Source organism: Chiloscyllium punctatum, chromosome 7, assembly GCF_047496795.1.
Source record: "Chiloscyllium punctatum isolate Juve2018m chromosome 7, sChiPun1.3, whole genome shotgun sequence".
NCBI classification, from domain to species: domain Eukaryota; kingdom Metazoa; phylum Chordata; class Chondrichthyes; order Orectolobiformes; family Hemiscylliidae; genus Chiloscyllium; species Chiloscyllium punctatum.
In genome coordinates, this window is record NC_092745.1 from 69,283,377 (window position 1) to 69,300,826 (window position 17,450).

General features: G+C 39.7%; 1 protein-coding gene across 1 annotated transcript in view; it reads left to right on the plus strand.

Moving 5' to 3' along the window:
- Positions 1 to 3,235: 3,235 nt before the first annotated feature.
- Positions 3,236 to 17,450, plus strand: part of uhmk1 (U2AF homology motif (UHM) kinase 1) — a 34,481-nt gene continuing 20,266 nt past the window's right edge. Inside the window, exons 1-4 of the mRNA XM_072573926.1 lie at positions 3,236 to 3,716; positions 8,711 to 9,003; positions 12,514 to 12,705; positions 15,253 to 15,347. Of these exons, the coding sequence (XP_072430027.1) occupies positions 3,401 to 3,716; positions 8,711 to 9,003; positions 12,514 to 12,705; positions 15,253 to 15,347 (896 nt within the window). The 5' untranslated portion in view covers positions 3,236 to 3,400. The remainder of the gene's footprint in view (positions 3,717 to 8,710; positions 9,004 to 12,513; positions 12,706 to 15,252; positions 15,348 to 17,450) is intronic.

The window sequence follows — 17,450 nt, forward strand, 5'->3', positions numbered from 1 at the left end:
TCTGCATGAAAACGTTGCCCCTTAGGTCTCTTTCATATCTTCCCCCTCTCACCCTAAACCTATGCCCTCTAGTTCTGGACTCCCCAACCTCAGGGAAAAGACTTTGCCTATTTATCCTATCCATGCCCCTCATAATTTTGTAAACCTCTATAAGGTCACCCCTCAGCCTCTGACGTTCCAAGGAAAACAGCCCCAGCCTGTTCAGTCTCTCCCTGTAGCTCAGATCCTCCAACCCTGGCAACATCCTTGTAAATCTTTTCTGAACCCTTTCAAGTTTCACAACATCTTTCCGATAGGAAGGAGACCAGAATTGCACGCAATATTCCAACAGTGGCCTAACCAATGTCCTGTACAGCCGCAACATGACCTCCCAACTCCTATACTCAATACTCTGACCAATAAAGGAAAGCATACCAAACGCCGCCTTCACTTCCTATCTACCTGCGATTCCACTTTCAAGGAGATATGAACCTGCACTCCAAGGTCTCTTTGTTCAGCAACACTCCCTAGGACCTAACCATTAAGTGTATAAGTCCTGCTAAGATTTGCTTTCCCAAAATGCAACACCTCGCATTTATCTGAATCAAACTCCATCTACCACTTCTCAGCCCATTGCCCATCTGGCCCAGATCCTGTTGTAATCTGAGGTAACCCTCTTCGTTGTCCACTGCACCTCCAATTTTGGTGTCATCTGCAAACTTACTAACTGTATCTCTTATGCACACATCCAAATCATTTATGTAAATGACAAAAAAGTAGAGGGCCCAACACTTATCCTTGTGGCACTCCAGTCTGAAAAACAACCTTTCATCACCACCCTCTGTCTTCTACCTTTGAGCCAGTTCTGTATCCAAATAGCTAGTTCTCCCTGTATTCCATGAGGTCTAACCTTGCTAATCAGTCTCCCATGGGGAACCTTGTCGAATGTCTTACTGAAGTCCATATAGATCACATCTACTGCTCTGCCCTCATCAATCTCTTTTGTTGCTTCTTCAAAAAACTCAATCAAGTTTGTGAGACATGATTTCCCACGCACAAAGCCATGTTGACTATCCCTAATCAGTCCTTGCCTTTCCAAATACATGTACATCCTGTCCCTCAGGATTGCCTCCAACAACATGCCCACCACCAAGGTCAGGCTCACCGGTCTATAGTTCCCTAGCTTGTCTTTACCGCCCTTCTTAAACAGTGGCACCACGTTTGCCAACCTCCAATCTTCCGGCACCTCACCTGTGACTATCGATGATACAAATATCTCAGCAAGAGGCCCAGCAATCACTTCTCTAGCTTCCCACAGAGTTCTCGAGTACAGCTGATCAGGTCCTGGGGATTTATACACTTTTAACCATTTCAAGACATCCAGCACTTCCTCCTCTGTAATCTGGATACTTTGCAAGATGTCACCATCTATTTCCCTACAGTCTATATCTTCCATATCCTTTTCCACAGTAAATATTGATACAAAATATTCATTTAGTATCTCCCCCATTTTCTGTGGCTCGAAACAAAGGCCACCTTGCTGATCTTCGAGCGGCCCTATTCTCTCCCTAGTTACCATTTTGTCTTTAATATATTTGGAAAACCCCTTTGGATTCTCCTTAATTCTATTTGCCAAAGCTATCTCATGTCCCCGTTTTGCCCTCCTGGTGTCCCTCTTAAGTATACTCCTACTTTCTTTATACTCTTCTAAGGATTCACTCGATCTATCCTGTCAATATCTGACATATGCTTCCTTCTTTTTCTTAACCAAACCCTCAATTTGTTTAGTCATCCAGCGTTCCCTATACCTACCAGCCTTCCCTTTCACTCTGACAGGAATATACTTTCTCTGGATTCTTGTTATCTCCTTTCTGAAGGCTTCCCATTTTCCAGCCGTCCCTTTACCTGCGAACATCTGCTTCCAATCAGCTTTCAAAAGTTCTTGCCTAATACCATCAAAATTGGCCTTTCTCCAATTTAGAACTTCAACTTTTAGATCTGGTCTATCCTTTTCCATCATTATTATAAAACGAATAGAATTATGGTCGCTGGCCCCAAAGTGCTCCCCCACTGACACCTCAGTCACCTGCCCTGCCTCATTTCCCAAGAGTAGGTCAAGTTTTGCACCTTAAAAAGGGCTTATGCCCGAAACGTCAATTGTCTTGTTCCTTGGATGCTGCCTGTCTTGCTGCGCTTTTCCAGCAGCACATTTTCAGCTCTGATCTCCAGCATCTGCAGTCCTCACTTTCTCCTCCAAGTTTTGCACCTTCTCTGTTGGTACATCCACATACTGAATCAGAAAATTGTCTTGTACACACTTAAGAAATACCTCTCCATCTAAACCTTTAACACTATGGCAGTCCCAGTTGATGTTTGGAAAGTTAAAATCCCCTACCATATCTACCCTATTATTCTCGCAGATAGCTGAGATCTCCTTACAAATTTGTTTCTCCTTGAGAGCAATCAGTGATTAGTTTAAAATGCTAATGACGTGGAGGTGCTGTTGTTGGACTGGGGTGGACAATGTCAAAAAGAAGCAGTGCACCTAAAGCTTGTATTTCCAAATCAACCTGATGTTGTGTGATTTTTAACTAAAAACGCTAACTTAGCCAGAAATATCCCAAACACAAGGGAATAAATAGCTTCCTTCTGCAGTGTAACAATTCTACGAAAAGGAGGGAAACCAATCCACTGTCCTGCCCAATATCTATCCTTCAATCAGCATCTTTCGAACATATCACATTCCTTTTTGTGTGGGAGGGTGGCAGATAGTCTGCATTTCGTACTTTGCGATGGGGACTGCGCTTTAAAGAGAAGAGGACGACCTCAGTCTTGAAAGGCAGTGTTTTGTCTGGGTGACAGGCGCTATATCAATGTAACGTAGGGTCGGCATGGACTGTTGAATCTCCCCTTCCCGCCATTTATCTCTCCACCCTAGAGGCTCCCTGCTTCCATTCCTGACGAAGGGCTTTTGCCCGAAACGTCGATTTTCCTGCTCCTCGGATGCTGCCTGACCTCGGATGCTGTGCCTTTCCAGCAACACACTCTTATCCAGACCCTGTTTAATGGGAAAGATGAAGCCGCACGCTGTGGGGCGCTGACCTGCCATTTGACTGGCAGCTGGAACATCCAATCAGAACGCAGTGGCTGAGCGGCTGACGTCACGCGTTTGTTTACCCACCGCCTGGGGGCGGGGCGAGACGTGTCAGCACTGTCGCGCATGCGCGTGTCCCAGCGGCTGCGGAGGTTGGGGGGGGGGGGGAAGTGAGAGCGAGCCTGTGGCCTTGTTTACAGGCCCGGAAAGGTGGGCGGAAGGCCGCCTGTAGAGCCGATCTTAGCTGGACCGCGAGCCAGCGGCCGTCCCGCAGCATAACACCGTTAACCATCCCCGATCTCTTCCAACGAACTCTGCTCCAGGCAAATGGCGACCTACGTCGGAGCGAGGCCCCGGGGCCCGAGGCCCAGGCCTCGGCCCCGGTATCATACGGGGGGCGGCTGGTACTCGGAAGAAGAGCGGCTCAGCAGCAACCTGCCGCCGCTTGGCGTCTTCCAGGCGAACGGGCGGCTGTGGCGGGCGCAGCGGTGCCTCGGTAAAGGGTCGTCGGCCGCCGTCTACCGCGTGACATCGGGGGCGGCCCGGGCGGCCGTCAAGCAGTTCGTGCACGACACCAAGTCGGACTACGGCTTTTTGACCGAGAGCGGGGTCTTGGAAGACCTGCAGGGCCACAGGAATATCGGTAAGCGGGATCGGGGAAGCTTTGTGCTAGCCTGAGTTCAGGCTGCGCTCAGGCCAGAAACAGCCCTGGGCCCTGTCAGCGTTTGTAAACAATCTCGCCGCATCCCCAGGAACGGGGCCTGTGCTATTCCCCCTTCAGATGCAGCGCTGACTACATTTTGCCACAGGGCTTCAGTGATGGATGGTAGGCCTTAGTTAGGCTTTTTTATTTGTGTGTGTTAGATGTGGTATACTGTCAGTTGCCGTGCGTTCACAGCCAAGTACAGTGAATGATTTGTAAGTTTTGCTGACAAGTTAATTGTTTCTTTCCGCAGAAGCTGCCTGATTGTTTTCTTTTGCAATTTTTTTCTTACTTTTGGCAAAACCACCTTAATTGTACTCTAATCAACAAATTCATGATTCTGCATATGTCCATTGACTAGTGAAGTTAAAAATCACGCAACACTAGGTTATAGTCCAACAGGTTTATTTGGCAGCAGTAGCTTTTGGATTGCTGCTCCTTCATCAAGTCCTTCAACCACCTGATGAAGGAGTAGCGCTATGAAAGCTAGTGCTTCCAAATAAACCTGTTGGACTAGAACCTGGTGTTGTGTCATTTTTAATTTTGTACACCCCAGTCTGACACCAGCACCTCCAAATCGTGACTGGAGTGAATATCATGTTGGGATTGCTTTGGCTTATGTCTGAGAATGGAAAATTAGTCTTGAGGGCTGAATGACCTATTCTGATGTTTCACTTAATGATTCATACTAAGATTGACTTTTGTGGAATCTTTCACCTTCTCACAGACAGTAAACTGAAGGTAGATGGTATGTGGACTTTGGACTAGGGTACAGGTTCATTTAAGTTTTAGCTGGTACATTATGTGCATTCTACATGGTCTTTTGTAAGGCAATATAAATGATTTTCATTCTCTTTATTTCCAGAAAATTATAAGGCTGGAATTTCCTTGTTCCAGCTAAGTTGAAATTGATACCTCCCACGCTGATCTTGACACCTACAAATATTATAAGAATGAATGTATATCAAATTGGATTGTGCCCAAATGAAAAGCAAGCAGGGATGTGCCATCATGTTTTTAAATCTCTAAATGATTATGATGTTGTAATTGTTTCTGATTTGAATTCCTACTTTATGCACTGAGCTCAGCGAATGTGTTAGCATTTTATTTTATTGAAAGCATTCAGATATTTAGAAAACAAAAGTGCAGATCTTAGTCATGAGAAATGTATCAGTTACCAATTTGGGAAAATCTGAATCCACTGCACCGAACTTTCTAGGCAGCAGTTTATAACTATTCAAAAGTAGTATAAATTGTAAAAAAACTGCTTGACTATCTTTTTGAAGTGAAACTAAGTTAAACGGGTGTTTGATAGATTTTGACCCTGGAAATGAAAATTTCATTGTTTTGTTCTAAATTGCTTGCATGCAGCCGTATGGTTTTTTAAAAACTGCTTTGAATCTTAAAAATTAAATCCAAATCTGAGGATGGGCTTCATAAAGTTTGCAGCCAATCTTTAAAAGAAAAACAATTTGCATTTTTACAGTACTCTTCATGCCCTCAGCGTTTTATCGTCAATTAAATGTTTTTCACATTGTAATAAATGTGGCAATTTAAGAAACAAATGTTGCAAGAGTGAATGAGATAAGCAGATCTTTTTTAAAGCTGTTGCGAAAATATGGGCCTGGACACTGGGGAGAACTGGTTTCCTATTTGAATAGTGTCATGCAAACTTTCATATCTCTGAGGAGATAAATGAGATATCAGTTTAGTCTATCATCTGAAACCTAGATGTAGGATAAATTGATTTCAGATTTCAGTCATTCTTACGCAGTACCATTTGAGTATATTTTCAATTTAAAAAGACCTGCATTGCCTCAAAGGATTGTGTAACAATTATATTTAGATGATGTTAACGTTCACCCAATTCTGCTGGAAATTAATTTGCCTCATAACATTCTTAATTTCTGCTGTCTCAATTTCTTTGTAGAAGTGTGATTTTTCAGTGAAGTGGTGTACAAATCACCCATGTTTATTCTATTTCTGAAGCACTAAAATTGTGCTGTCTAACATGAAAGATTCCCTATAATACTTATTCTACAGTTGGACCATTTGTTCTAATCATCTGTGCATTGTATGGCATTGTGTATTGATGACAGACAGGATACAGTGCAATGTCAGGAAAAAGCTTTTTTTGTGTTTCCAAAATGTGCTTTGAAATACATCCTTAATCTCGACTTTAACCACAGTGGTTGAAGTGTCTGGCAGTATTCTCTGAAATAAATTTTCACAATTGCTACATAAAATGCCACGAACAGAATTAAGTTGGCAACTACTGAAAACCTGAGGTGAAAACTGGGTTTTTATGCTACCTGGTGAATATGATGGGGCTAAACCCTAAATAGGCATTTAAAAGCATTTCTTTGAAATCTCTCTCAATATTTTTTGGAAGTCTGGTTCTAGTTCCACATTATTTCACATTTTCCAGTGAAGTCAGATCCCAGCACCTCCATTTACAACCTATGGACTCTGCGTTCTGAATGAAAGGTGCATATCCTTTATTGGTGAATCATATTCAGGAGAACAAGTTATCATCAGGATGTACAGTATAAGCACAGTTATTGTTTGGAGTCTAAATTCTCACTTTTAATAAGAGTGTTAGTTTAGTTAATCTCAGTCCATAAAACTCAACCGTACTGGTTACTAGCTCCCCATATTTTTATAATCAATTCATGCCAAATTAGCTCTGATTAATACATCAGTTGCCATGCTCAATTACATCTCTGGCATTGCTTCAGACCAAGTTAGATGATAACAACTACCTATACCATTGTTGGAAAGAATGTATTCCCACTTAGAATAGCAAATTGACTAAGGACAGTTGTGCATAATTCACATGAGCTATGTGAATTGCACTCACATCTTGGAAGCATTGATATGATTTTTAACAAACTATACTCCCTGTGGGTGTTGTAAATACCTGATAAACATTAGTTAGGTAAGTTTATTCTTTTTCATGTCACCTACTTGTTCCCTACCTTTCATTACAAGAAAACTGTATTCCTCTTATATGTACCATATTCTTTAATAGTCTACGCTAACTACAAGAAAATTTGTCCCAAGTGTATGGCAGGACAGCCCAAAAAATGCTTTCATGTGTGCACAATGACAGGGTGGTCATCACCATCGTGTTCACTTACCTAATAAGCAACATGTCTGTAGGCAAGTCACAATAACGTCATGTAATTTTTATAGCACAGCTTCTGACCAATTAACCCATTATGTTCATGCCACCTCTGCAAGAGCAGCCACTCTGCTGTTGAGCTTAATAATAGTGTGCTTTTCAGTAATGCTCTATCATCTGACGAGGCTAAATTGGCATTGCTTACAGAATCTCGAAGAGATGAATGTGCTGAACCAGTAAGTATCCAATGCAATTGAGACATAAGAGATTAATAAAAGTGAAAAAGATTGAGAGAAGAAAAGCTTGAAGGAAAAAATGATAATTGTACCAAATTTCAGATAATACTTTAGATTTAAATAAAAGAAATACAGGGGCAGATTTAAAAAAAAAGTTACATGCACGTCATTCCCATAGCAGTAGAGGGTGAGGAGAGCCAGATCCTTGATGTTTTACATGGAATTGATTGTGAGAAAGCAGGCTTCCTGACGAAGGGCTGATGCCCAAAATCTTGATTCTCCTGCTCCTCAGATGCTGTCTGACCTGCTGTGCTTTGCCAGCACTACACTCTCAACTCTTGACATCCAGTGTAAATACATATTAAAAATTAGGAACAGAAGTTGGGTATTTGGCTTTTCAAGGCTGCTCTGCCTTTTGTGTTCTTAATTCCAGATTTCTATCTATCTGCAATAATCTTACTTTCTGCTAGGCAAGACAATCAATCCTTTGCTGCCTTAGAATTAATGACTCCGCCATCACTACCTTCTGAGGCATAGTACATAAATGCTTAAAAGGCCTAAGCAAAATGAATAGGGAGTAAACCAATTAGTCTTTTTCAAGGTGCCACTTTCAAAGAAAGTACATTTGTTGGTGGGATAACAATGTCATCTGGAAGCTTTTCAAAATGTGATCACTGATGTTATAAAAGCAAGTGGGGTACTAGGATTCAGCAAACAATGAGTTAAATGAATGACTAATTATTTTGTTGAGGGAATTTGAGAGAGAAATAACAGGAGGATTTCTAAATTACTTTAGGATTGTATATACTTGCCTCGTTTAAGTTTAACATTTGAGAGATGGCCATACAGAATTCCTTGGTTGCGACAGAACTGCAAGCATTAGCAACTGATTCTAGCTGGGAATATATGGGAAATAGAAGTTCTAAAATATGAGAGGGGGTATGATATGAAGAACCCTTTGTTAGATGAATATACTTAAAGTGAAGTAATCATCTCAATTTAGATTCTTCGTAAGTTAAGTAAGGGTTGTATCAGTAAGCTAATATCAGTTCTTTCTCATAGGTTTATCTCAGTTAATGCCTCATTGCAGGATAGAAATTTGAGCATTGCAGATAGGCTATACTGTCAGAGACACTAAACAGCCACCAAAGTGGGTGAATAAACATCCTAATGTACTTTCAAGAGGAGACAGGGAAGTTGCCATGGTGTCTTAGCCAATATTCTGCCTTCACACGACATTACTGACAGGTTAATATGGTATTCAGCTCACTGCCTGATGCACATTGACTGTAGAGTTTTTCAACAAAACTGAAATGGTTTGAGATGGTCATTTATACGAAAGCCATTGTTAGCAAACATTATTCTAAATTGTCATAGTAACAGGTCTTCTAGGTTGAGTAGATTTAAAAATACTGTGCTTGAAATGATTGCCAGACAATGTACGAATACTTTCCTATGTTCACTGTTGTTACAAAAGAGTAGTTGCAGCTAATAGTTAGTAGACACCAACAAGTTCTAATCATATTTCCTATTGCTTTGTGTTTTAATTTGTATTTTATGCTTTTTGCTTCCAGTGACTTTATATGGGAGATTTTCCAACATGTCCTACACAAACCAACGTTGTAACTGCATTTTGCTGGAATTGTTGGATGTCAGTGTCTCAGAGCTGCTGCTACACTCCATTAATCGAGGCCATTCAATGTGGATGATCCAGCACTGTGCACGGGATGTACTCAATGCACTAGCTTTTATTCACCGAGAGGGTTACGTACATGCAGATCTCAAACCATGTAATATACTGTGGAGTGCGGAGGATGAGTGCTTTAAACTCATTGACTTTGGGCTCAGTTTCCAAGAAGGCAATCAGGTAACTTGTGAAACAAGATCCATTAATATCGGAGCGGAGTTTAAGATGTACAGCACGGAAACAGACCCTTCAGTCCTATTCGTCCATGCCAACCAGATATCCTAAATAAATAGTCCCATTTGCTAGCACTTGGCCCAGATCCGTCTAAACCCTTCCTATTCATATACCCATCCAGATGACTTTTAAATGTTGCAACTGTACCAGCTTCTACCACTTCCTCTGGCAGCTCTTTCCATACACGCACCATCCTCTGTGTGAAAATGTTGTCCTTTAGGTCCTTTTTTAAACTTTCCCCTGTCACCCTAAACCTATGCCCTCTAGTTCTGGACTCTCCCACCACAGGGAAAAAGACTTTCTAATTTACCCTATTCATGCCCCTCACGAGAATGTATGCTAAAACACAAGATTAAAAAAGTCTTGCTCAGTGCGATTAATGTATCTGGACTCAGGTAAGTTTTCACACTGAGCTGGGAGGTTTGTTTTCAGCTGTTTCGTCACCATGCCATGTGACATTATCAGTGAGCTGCTGGTGAAGCGTTGGTGTTCTATTCCGCTTTCTATTTGTGTGTCTTGGTCAGATAAGGTGGGTAATGTCATTTCGTTCTTTTTCTCAGAGGTTGGTAAATGGGGTACAAATCGATGTGTTTATTGATGACATTCCAGTTTGAATGCCAGGCCTCTAGGAATTCCCATGCGTGTCTTTGTTTAGTCTGCCCTAGGATGGATGTGTTGTCCCAGTCACAGTCCAGCAGACCAGCATCTTCAGGAAAGCGACACACACAGACCAGAGACTTAACTATAGAAGCAATCATCCCGACCCACAAACGGAGCTGCGTCAGCATGTTATTTAAATGGGCCACAACACTGCAGCACCCAGGAATTACGAGCAGCAGAAGAAAAATACTCGTAGCATATTCAGGAACAACGGGTACTTGATAAACCCACTCTACCGATTCTTAAACAACAAACCCAAACAGGGAGATGCACTATGCCCAGAAATCCTAGATACACTACCATACGTAAAAGACATTTCGGAGATGACAACCAGACTACTCTGACCCCTTGGCATCATGGTAGCCCACAAACCTACCAACCCACAGAAACAGCTACTGATGAACCTAAAGGATCCTACACCAACAACCAGCAAAACACATGTCATTTACAAAATACTCTGCAAGGACTGTAGCAAACACTACATCAAACAGACAGGCAGAAAACTGTACACCAGGATACACGAACACCAACTAGCCACCAAAACATATGACCCACTATCACTAGTATCCTTACATACAGACGAAGAAGGACACCACTTCAACTGGGACAGCGCATCCATACTAGGTCAGGCTAAACAGAGACACACATGGGAATTCCTAAAGACCTGGCATTCAAACCAGAAATCCAATAAACACATCGATTTGGACCCTATTTGCCAATCTTTGAGAAAAAGAACCCGAAATGATATCACCCACCTTAACAGACACGTAAATAGAAAACAGGACAGAACACTAGCACTTCACTGGAGGTTCACTGATGTTGCTGAAAAATGTGTTGCTGGAAAAGCGCAGCAGGTCAGGCAGCATCCAAGGAGCAAGAGAATTGACGTTTCGGGCATAAGCCCTTCAGGAATGATTCCTGAAGAAGGGCTTATGCCCGAAACATCGATTCTCCTCCTTGGATGCCGACTGACCTGCTGCGTTTTTCCAGCAACACATTTTTCAGCTCTGATCTCCAGCATCTGCAGTCCTCACTTTCTCCTAGTTCACTGATGTTACCTAGCATGGTGATGAAAAGTCTGAGAACAAACCTTCCAGCTCAGTGAGCAAACTTACAAACCTGAATCACAAATCTCAAAAATCGCATGTAACCAGAGTGATTAAACACAGGTGTGTTCATTTCAATCCAGTTCCTGTTTTTTTTTCCCCAGAGAAGTTCACCTTTTCCATCATTTCTTCCTCTACAGTATGTTGAGCTGCAGAAACTTACTGGCAGGATATCAGGGAATGTGTTACTGTGCTTATCATCACTTCAAAACTGCCAAGATTTCTGCAGGTTAATGATTCATAAAACCAAATTTCTAGAATTGCATTGAAATATAAAGCTTTACAGTTCCCATAGCTGCTTAAGTCATATAGAATTCTATAGAATTCAGCAATCACTTGCAGTTGTAAATAAGTATTCACTATGATTTTAGCACTTTGTAGTGGTGTAAATAACAAGTTAGAAAACCTAGTGGTATTAGGAACTGGCAATTCAGAGGGCACAGTATTATGTTGACCAACTGGCAGCAACAAGATTTATTGTTCATGATATTCCATGAAGTATAATGGTTTCAATTGATTGTTGTGTTAATCATTTGTATAATTATCTCCTTTGAAAACGGACATCTGTGTGAATGAAATGGTGCCTATGAACCATTTGAATTCTGCTAACCAGATATTTAAGTACGGAGGAAACTTGCAAATCAACAATGCAACAGTGAGAGATAATGTATTCTCCAAGTAAAATTGTAACACTATATGCAAACAGTTTAAACTTTAAGTGATGGATACCATCGTACAGCATGGATGCAGACCTTCGGTCCAACTCATCCATGCCAACCTAGTTTACTCAAACTAAATTAGCTCCATTTTCATGCATATGAAAATGGATAATCCCTGATATTCCCTTCTAAACCTTTCCAATTCATGCCCATATGTCTTTTAAATGTTGTAACTGCGTGTATCTACCACTTCCTCCAGCAATTCATTCCATGTATGTGTGAGAAAGGAACCAAAATCACCAAAACAGATTATTTCATTGTGGTATTGTTTGAGTGAGCTTGCTGAGTGCCAGTTGGCTGCAGTGCTTCCTACATTACAACAGTGACCACACTTCCAAAGTATTTCATTAGCTGGGACGCACATTATGATGTTATAAAAGCTGCTATCAAGTACAAATCTTTCTTGTACCTCACCCGCTATCCACTTCACTTAAAGCATAGATTCCCTTCTTTATCCTTAATTCTGAATGTGACAAGGAAACATTTTGGAATTTTTAAAATATCCAAATCTTCTGGCCTCATGGATAGAATTACAGCAAACATGAACTCATCCTTGTCCTTTAGTAAACAGTATGTGAGCTACCATTCACATTCCTGAAAAATTAAGTGACATTATTTCCAGTTAAATGATGAAAATCTGATCCCACCCTCCCTTCCACCCTGTGGTGATAGTGTCATATTGTTGTATGATTAATTACTTGGCATTAAATATTTGGCATATAAACAGTTAATTTCATGGGAAATGTGTTTTTTCTTAAAACCCTTCAGTACTACCTGCATTTACTTGGCAGCCTAATGTCTAAAAAAAGCTCCATGATGATTCATAGAAATATTATCAAAACATAGAAATCCAATAGATTGTGTAAAAGGCTGTTTGAAATCATCTGTTTAACCCTTTTGAGACTAGAATGACTACATTCACTTGATTGTACTTTTAAGATGGTTCTTCATTCTTTGTCCACACTATACAGGATGTAAAATATATTCAGACAGATGGTTATAGATCTCCTGAAGCGGAGCTACATAACATGCTAGCACAGATGGGCATGGAAAGCAACACAGAATGTACAACTGCAGTTGATATCTGGAGCCTTGGAATAATTTTGCTGGAGATGTTCTCGGGAATAAAACTGAAAGAGACTATCAAATCACCACAGTGGAAGGTGAGAATCAAACCATTTAGTGTACAATATCTAGGCAATAGCAGTTTTACAGTCTGTATTAAACGATCTGTATAACACAAATTTGAAATGAAAGTGCTTTATATCCATTCAGAAATTGACATTTTATATAAACCAGCAAAGGCCAATTGGACCAATTGTCTGAGTTCTGTGCTGTAAGTTTTATGTAATCTATCTTATCATCATACAGTCAGTTTATAAAGCAAGGTTCATATTGATTGAGAATTTAGGGATGAGAGAAGAAAGGAAGCACCATTTCATTTTCCTTCAGCTTCATATGGTTACCAAATTTGTGCAAATAACCACAAATTTACAGATGGATTATAACCCACATATTGTGATGGACAATGGATGTTTAAAAAGCTTCTATGTTGTTAGCTGGCTGACTGATTCCAGTGGTCGCTTTCAAAATACATGCAGTTTTCTTCAATAGTTGACTACACTGATCTAATATTGGGTGGGCACAAAATGTACATTAAATAGTTGTGAAAATTAGTCTGTCACACACCAGGAAATAAGTTAGCTTTACCTTATTGCTTTCCCAGCACGGTGGCTCAGTGGTTAGCACTGCTGCCTCACAGCACCAGGGTCCCAGGTTCTATTCTAGCCTCAGGTGACTGTCTGTGTGGAGTTTGCACATTCTCCCCATGTCTGTGTGGGTTTCCTCCCACATTCCAAAGATGTGCAGGTCAGATAAATTGGTCGTGCTAAACTGCCCACAGTATTAGGTGCATTAGTCAGAGGGAAATGGGTCTGGGTGGGTTACCCTTCGGGGGGGTCGGTGTGGACTGGCTAGGCTGAAGGGCCTGTTTCCACACTGTAGGGAATCTAATAATTAATCTAAAATTAAAATTATGCAAGACCTTTAAGCAATCCATTTTCTGATCGAAATAAAATATTTTATATGTTTGTATTTTTGCTTAAGCAAAATACATCTTTGTTTACCGTTTAATGTACATCCAGAAATTTGTAACCAATCAAAACTGCAGAATTAAAATTTGAGATCCCAGGCTGAAGTAGAGCAGAGCACTCAAGACTCCACTGACTGCAGTTACTTTATCCAAATTCAGTTCCATTTTAAAATTAGAGATCCATAAAATTGTGACTGGGATCCAAGCATGGAACTCATTCTCCCAGTGTTGCATCATGGGCCACTTTTCCTTCCGTCAAGGTAATAGTCAGATATTGTGGTAGTAATAGGGCCGGAATTGTTGACTTTTGCCCCCATGATTCTCTTGAAACTGGCAGCAAAGTCTGGAGTCCACATGTCTAGTGTTAAATATAGAAATGTAGAAGTTGTCAGTGATATAGTGATTCTGCAGCGGGTGTACTGTTTATGTCCCAAGAATCCAACTATTCAAAATCATTGAACTGACTAAAATTTTCCCATTTGTGCTATGCTGTCATGATATCAATGCTTGTTCAGTGAGATGTATTCTGGTGGTAACATAAATCTATAATTGGTTAAAAGTCCATAAACAGACATGAAAAGCCTCACTGCCTGTATAAAACAAAATTTATTCGTATTTCAAATCTCTCCATTATGATAAACTTCAGGTTTGAATTTTAAGTTTATGCTATTTCAGTTGCTTGTTAATCCCATATATATTTGCATTAAATTTTTTTTGCTCTATTTAAAGTTTTTCATTTAATTAAAAATTACTTGCTAATTTGCAGTTTGAGAAAAAAAAATCTTTTTGTTTGGCTGCTTATCCTGCTGCTGGATATGTGAAAATCCCTTGAGTTAGCAATAATGATAATGCAGTTTGTCCGTTTTGAAGCTGATTGAAATCCAGGCCATTTGTACATCCTTAGCAGTAAAATCTTTTCTTGGTTAATCTTGAATTAATGTTACAGTAATGAGATGATACAAAGTTTGTATGACAAAATTGTAACAAACTCATTCCAATTTTTGAAATCCACGTCACCGAAGTGAGAACTGAAATTTCAAAAGCAATTTTTTAAAAGTCACTGGTGCAATGAACCTCTTAGTAGCTTGTTAGAACTGCATTGGTACAAGTGTTAGGGTCGTTAAACTACCCACCCCTTCAGGTTAGAAATGATATTAGAAGTTTCATTCCTCTTAATTTGCTGCTGTTACAATGTTGTCTGAAGAATGTAAGGCAAAAAGCTCCGACAAAATGTCTTTTCTCAGTAATACTCAAGTTCCATGCAATCAAATATCCTGATGTTCAAACTTTAACATGACGGTTTCACAATTGCAGTTTTAGACTGAAAAGTTAACCTTTTGTATTGATATTTCATGCCATATTGTGACAGGGTTTGTAATAGGATTGTTCAAAATTTATTTCTGCCAATGTTGCGTATTTTCTGTAAGCTCATTCAATTTTGCCTTTTCTGTAAAAACAATTATATTCCCAATTGGCTATCAACCCAAACTATGGGGCCATAACACCAGAAAAAAAAACTCTTCCACAATCTTTCTAAGATTAATAATCTAATTGCACCATTTTGATTACATTTGGGACTTTTGCTATGATCTAAATGTTTCCATTTTATTCTGTTTAGGCAAACAGTTCTGCCATCATCGATTCCATTTTTGCAAGTAAAGATATGGTATACTCGGCTATCCCAGTTTATCACCTCAGAGATGTTATCAAAAGGTTAATTATACTTATTAAGCTCTTTGAACATTACAATTTTTTTCTGAAAATTGGTTAATATTTCTTTACTCTCCACAGGCACATACATGCATGTGCATTTATCAAAGTTGTTTGAGAACTGGGATTGTTAGGTGTATGAGTGGAAAAGGGAGGCATGTAAGCTTTTAAGCTTGATACAACTACTAGTGATGTTTGTTTAGCCAGAGTGTTAATTTTCGCAGGCATTCACAGTGGGCAAAAAAATGCATCTTTTTAAGTAGCCTGTTCATAAAACATCCTAATGCTTCACAACTAGTGAAATATTTGAAGTGCAGCAATTTGTTGATAATTAGGTATGCAGCAACATCTCATAAATGAGGGAGAGCAACATTAATGTAAAATAAAAGCTCACTGTTGATTTTATCCAAAATAAAGCTTTTGCTCTTGAAAGAAACCTGTATGCAAAGTGAAACTCCCAATAGAATTGCAAATACGCTTTTTTATTGTCGTGTGTCAGCCTAGCTTACATGCTCACTAAACTGGGGTAGGTCTATAACCTAGGCCTTAACACTCTGTTAACAGTGCTAGCGTTGACACCCTTATTGCACGCTAAATTGGCTTAAGTTATTTCAAATACAATAAGTACTTGAAGTGAAGTTTTTGTTTGTGAATATTATATTTATAATTAAATCATAATTTAATGAAGAAAAGAAATAATTTATATTGTAAGGACTCTGACTCAATAACATATGTCGAAATGCACAATGTACCATTAAAATCTAAGCACATTGCTTCAGGAATGTAGCCAATATTTGCAGGACTGTCAAAGCAGACTTCTTACAAAAGCGATGTTTAAGTTGTGAACCTACCAGATGTTTCAATGTTCTCTTGGGTTCAGCAGTACTTGACACTCCAGTGGTGGGCCTGGACTATAATAGCCTAGAACTCATTGTACCATAGGACATCTCTGAGGAGTAATGATAGGTCCTTTTGAAATTGAATTGGACATTGTATCTCTTATGAGTCCTTACTCTGCTATTTCAGTCCTGCTGAAGACAGACTGAAACTAAACATTGGTCAGACAAGTCTTGATATGAAAAGTTAAACTAACTTAACAGAGAGGAGGCAAATAAAAGCCAAAGCCCACTGCATAAAATTTATCTTGTTGAAAATTAATATATAGTGAGCTGTATGTCTAGTCTTATCAGGAGCCTAACTTGTTATTTTTGGTTTCACTTCTGAGTAACTTCGAATTGTGAAGTCTACTTTTTAACTATCCCCTCCATGCTTTTGGCTTGTAACTGATTGTCTCAGTTAAAAAATCTGTATAACTGCTACGCAACATGGACTTTCCATTTGAGTTGGACTAATCACAGGCACAATGTGACACCTTTCACTTGCAGGGATTTAAATGTAACTGTTATGACCAGTGCTGGAAGAGCTGTTGCTCTTGTCCCATAACTCATGGATCACAATGTAATATAAAAATATTTTTCTCAGCTACGAAAATGCTTAATTAAAGACCTTATCTACATCAAGATTTAATAAAAAGATCGCTCAATCATGTTAATTTACACAATTTATTTTATTCAGAACAATACTTAGTCAATGAAGATGCAGACTGGTTAATGTACAGTCACATATATGCACATGCATTTATCTAAGTTACTTGAGTACAGGAATTGTTAGGTATATAAGTGGGAAAAGGAATGTGTAAGTATATATATGTAACCCTCTTAAAGATAATGCCGCCACAGTCTCAGAGGACCATAGGGCTACTCTTTCATTAAAGAAAGACAAGCGCTGGTGAGTTTAACCTGAACAGCAGGACATCTCAGGCAAGGCGTGAGATTGAGAAGACGGACTTTGGTAGTAACCTCAGCAGGAGGATGCAAACAGCAGGAATTGACCATGTGCTGTTTGCGTCATTCTGCATTGCTGTAAATAACCCAAAAACGTGCTCTGACATACAAGGTAAAGAATAACATTTTTCTTGCAAAGTTTGGCTTTCTGAAAAACTCTTTAGCTGATGGATTTTACTGCTCAATGAGAGAAAAAGTCCGATGTTTTATGTTCATGTCTTTCAATCCAATGGTCTGTTACTCAAGAACAGATCACTAAGCA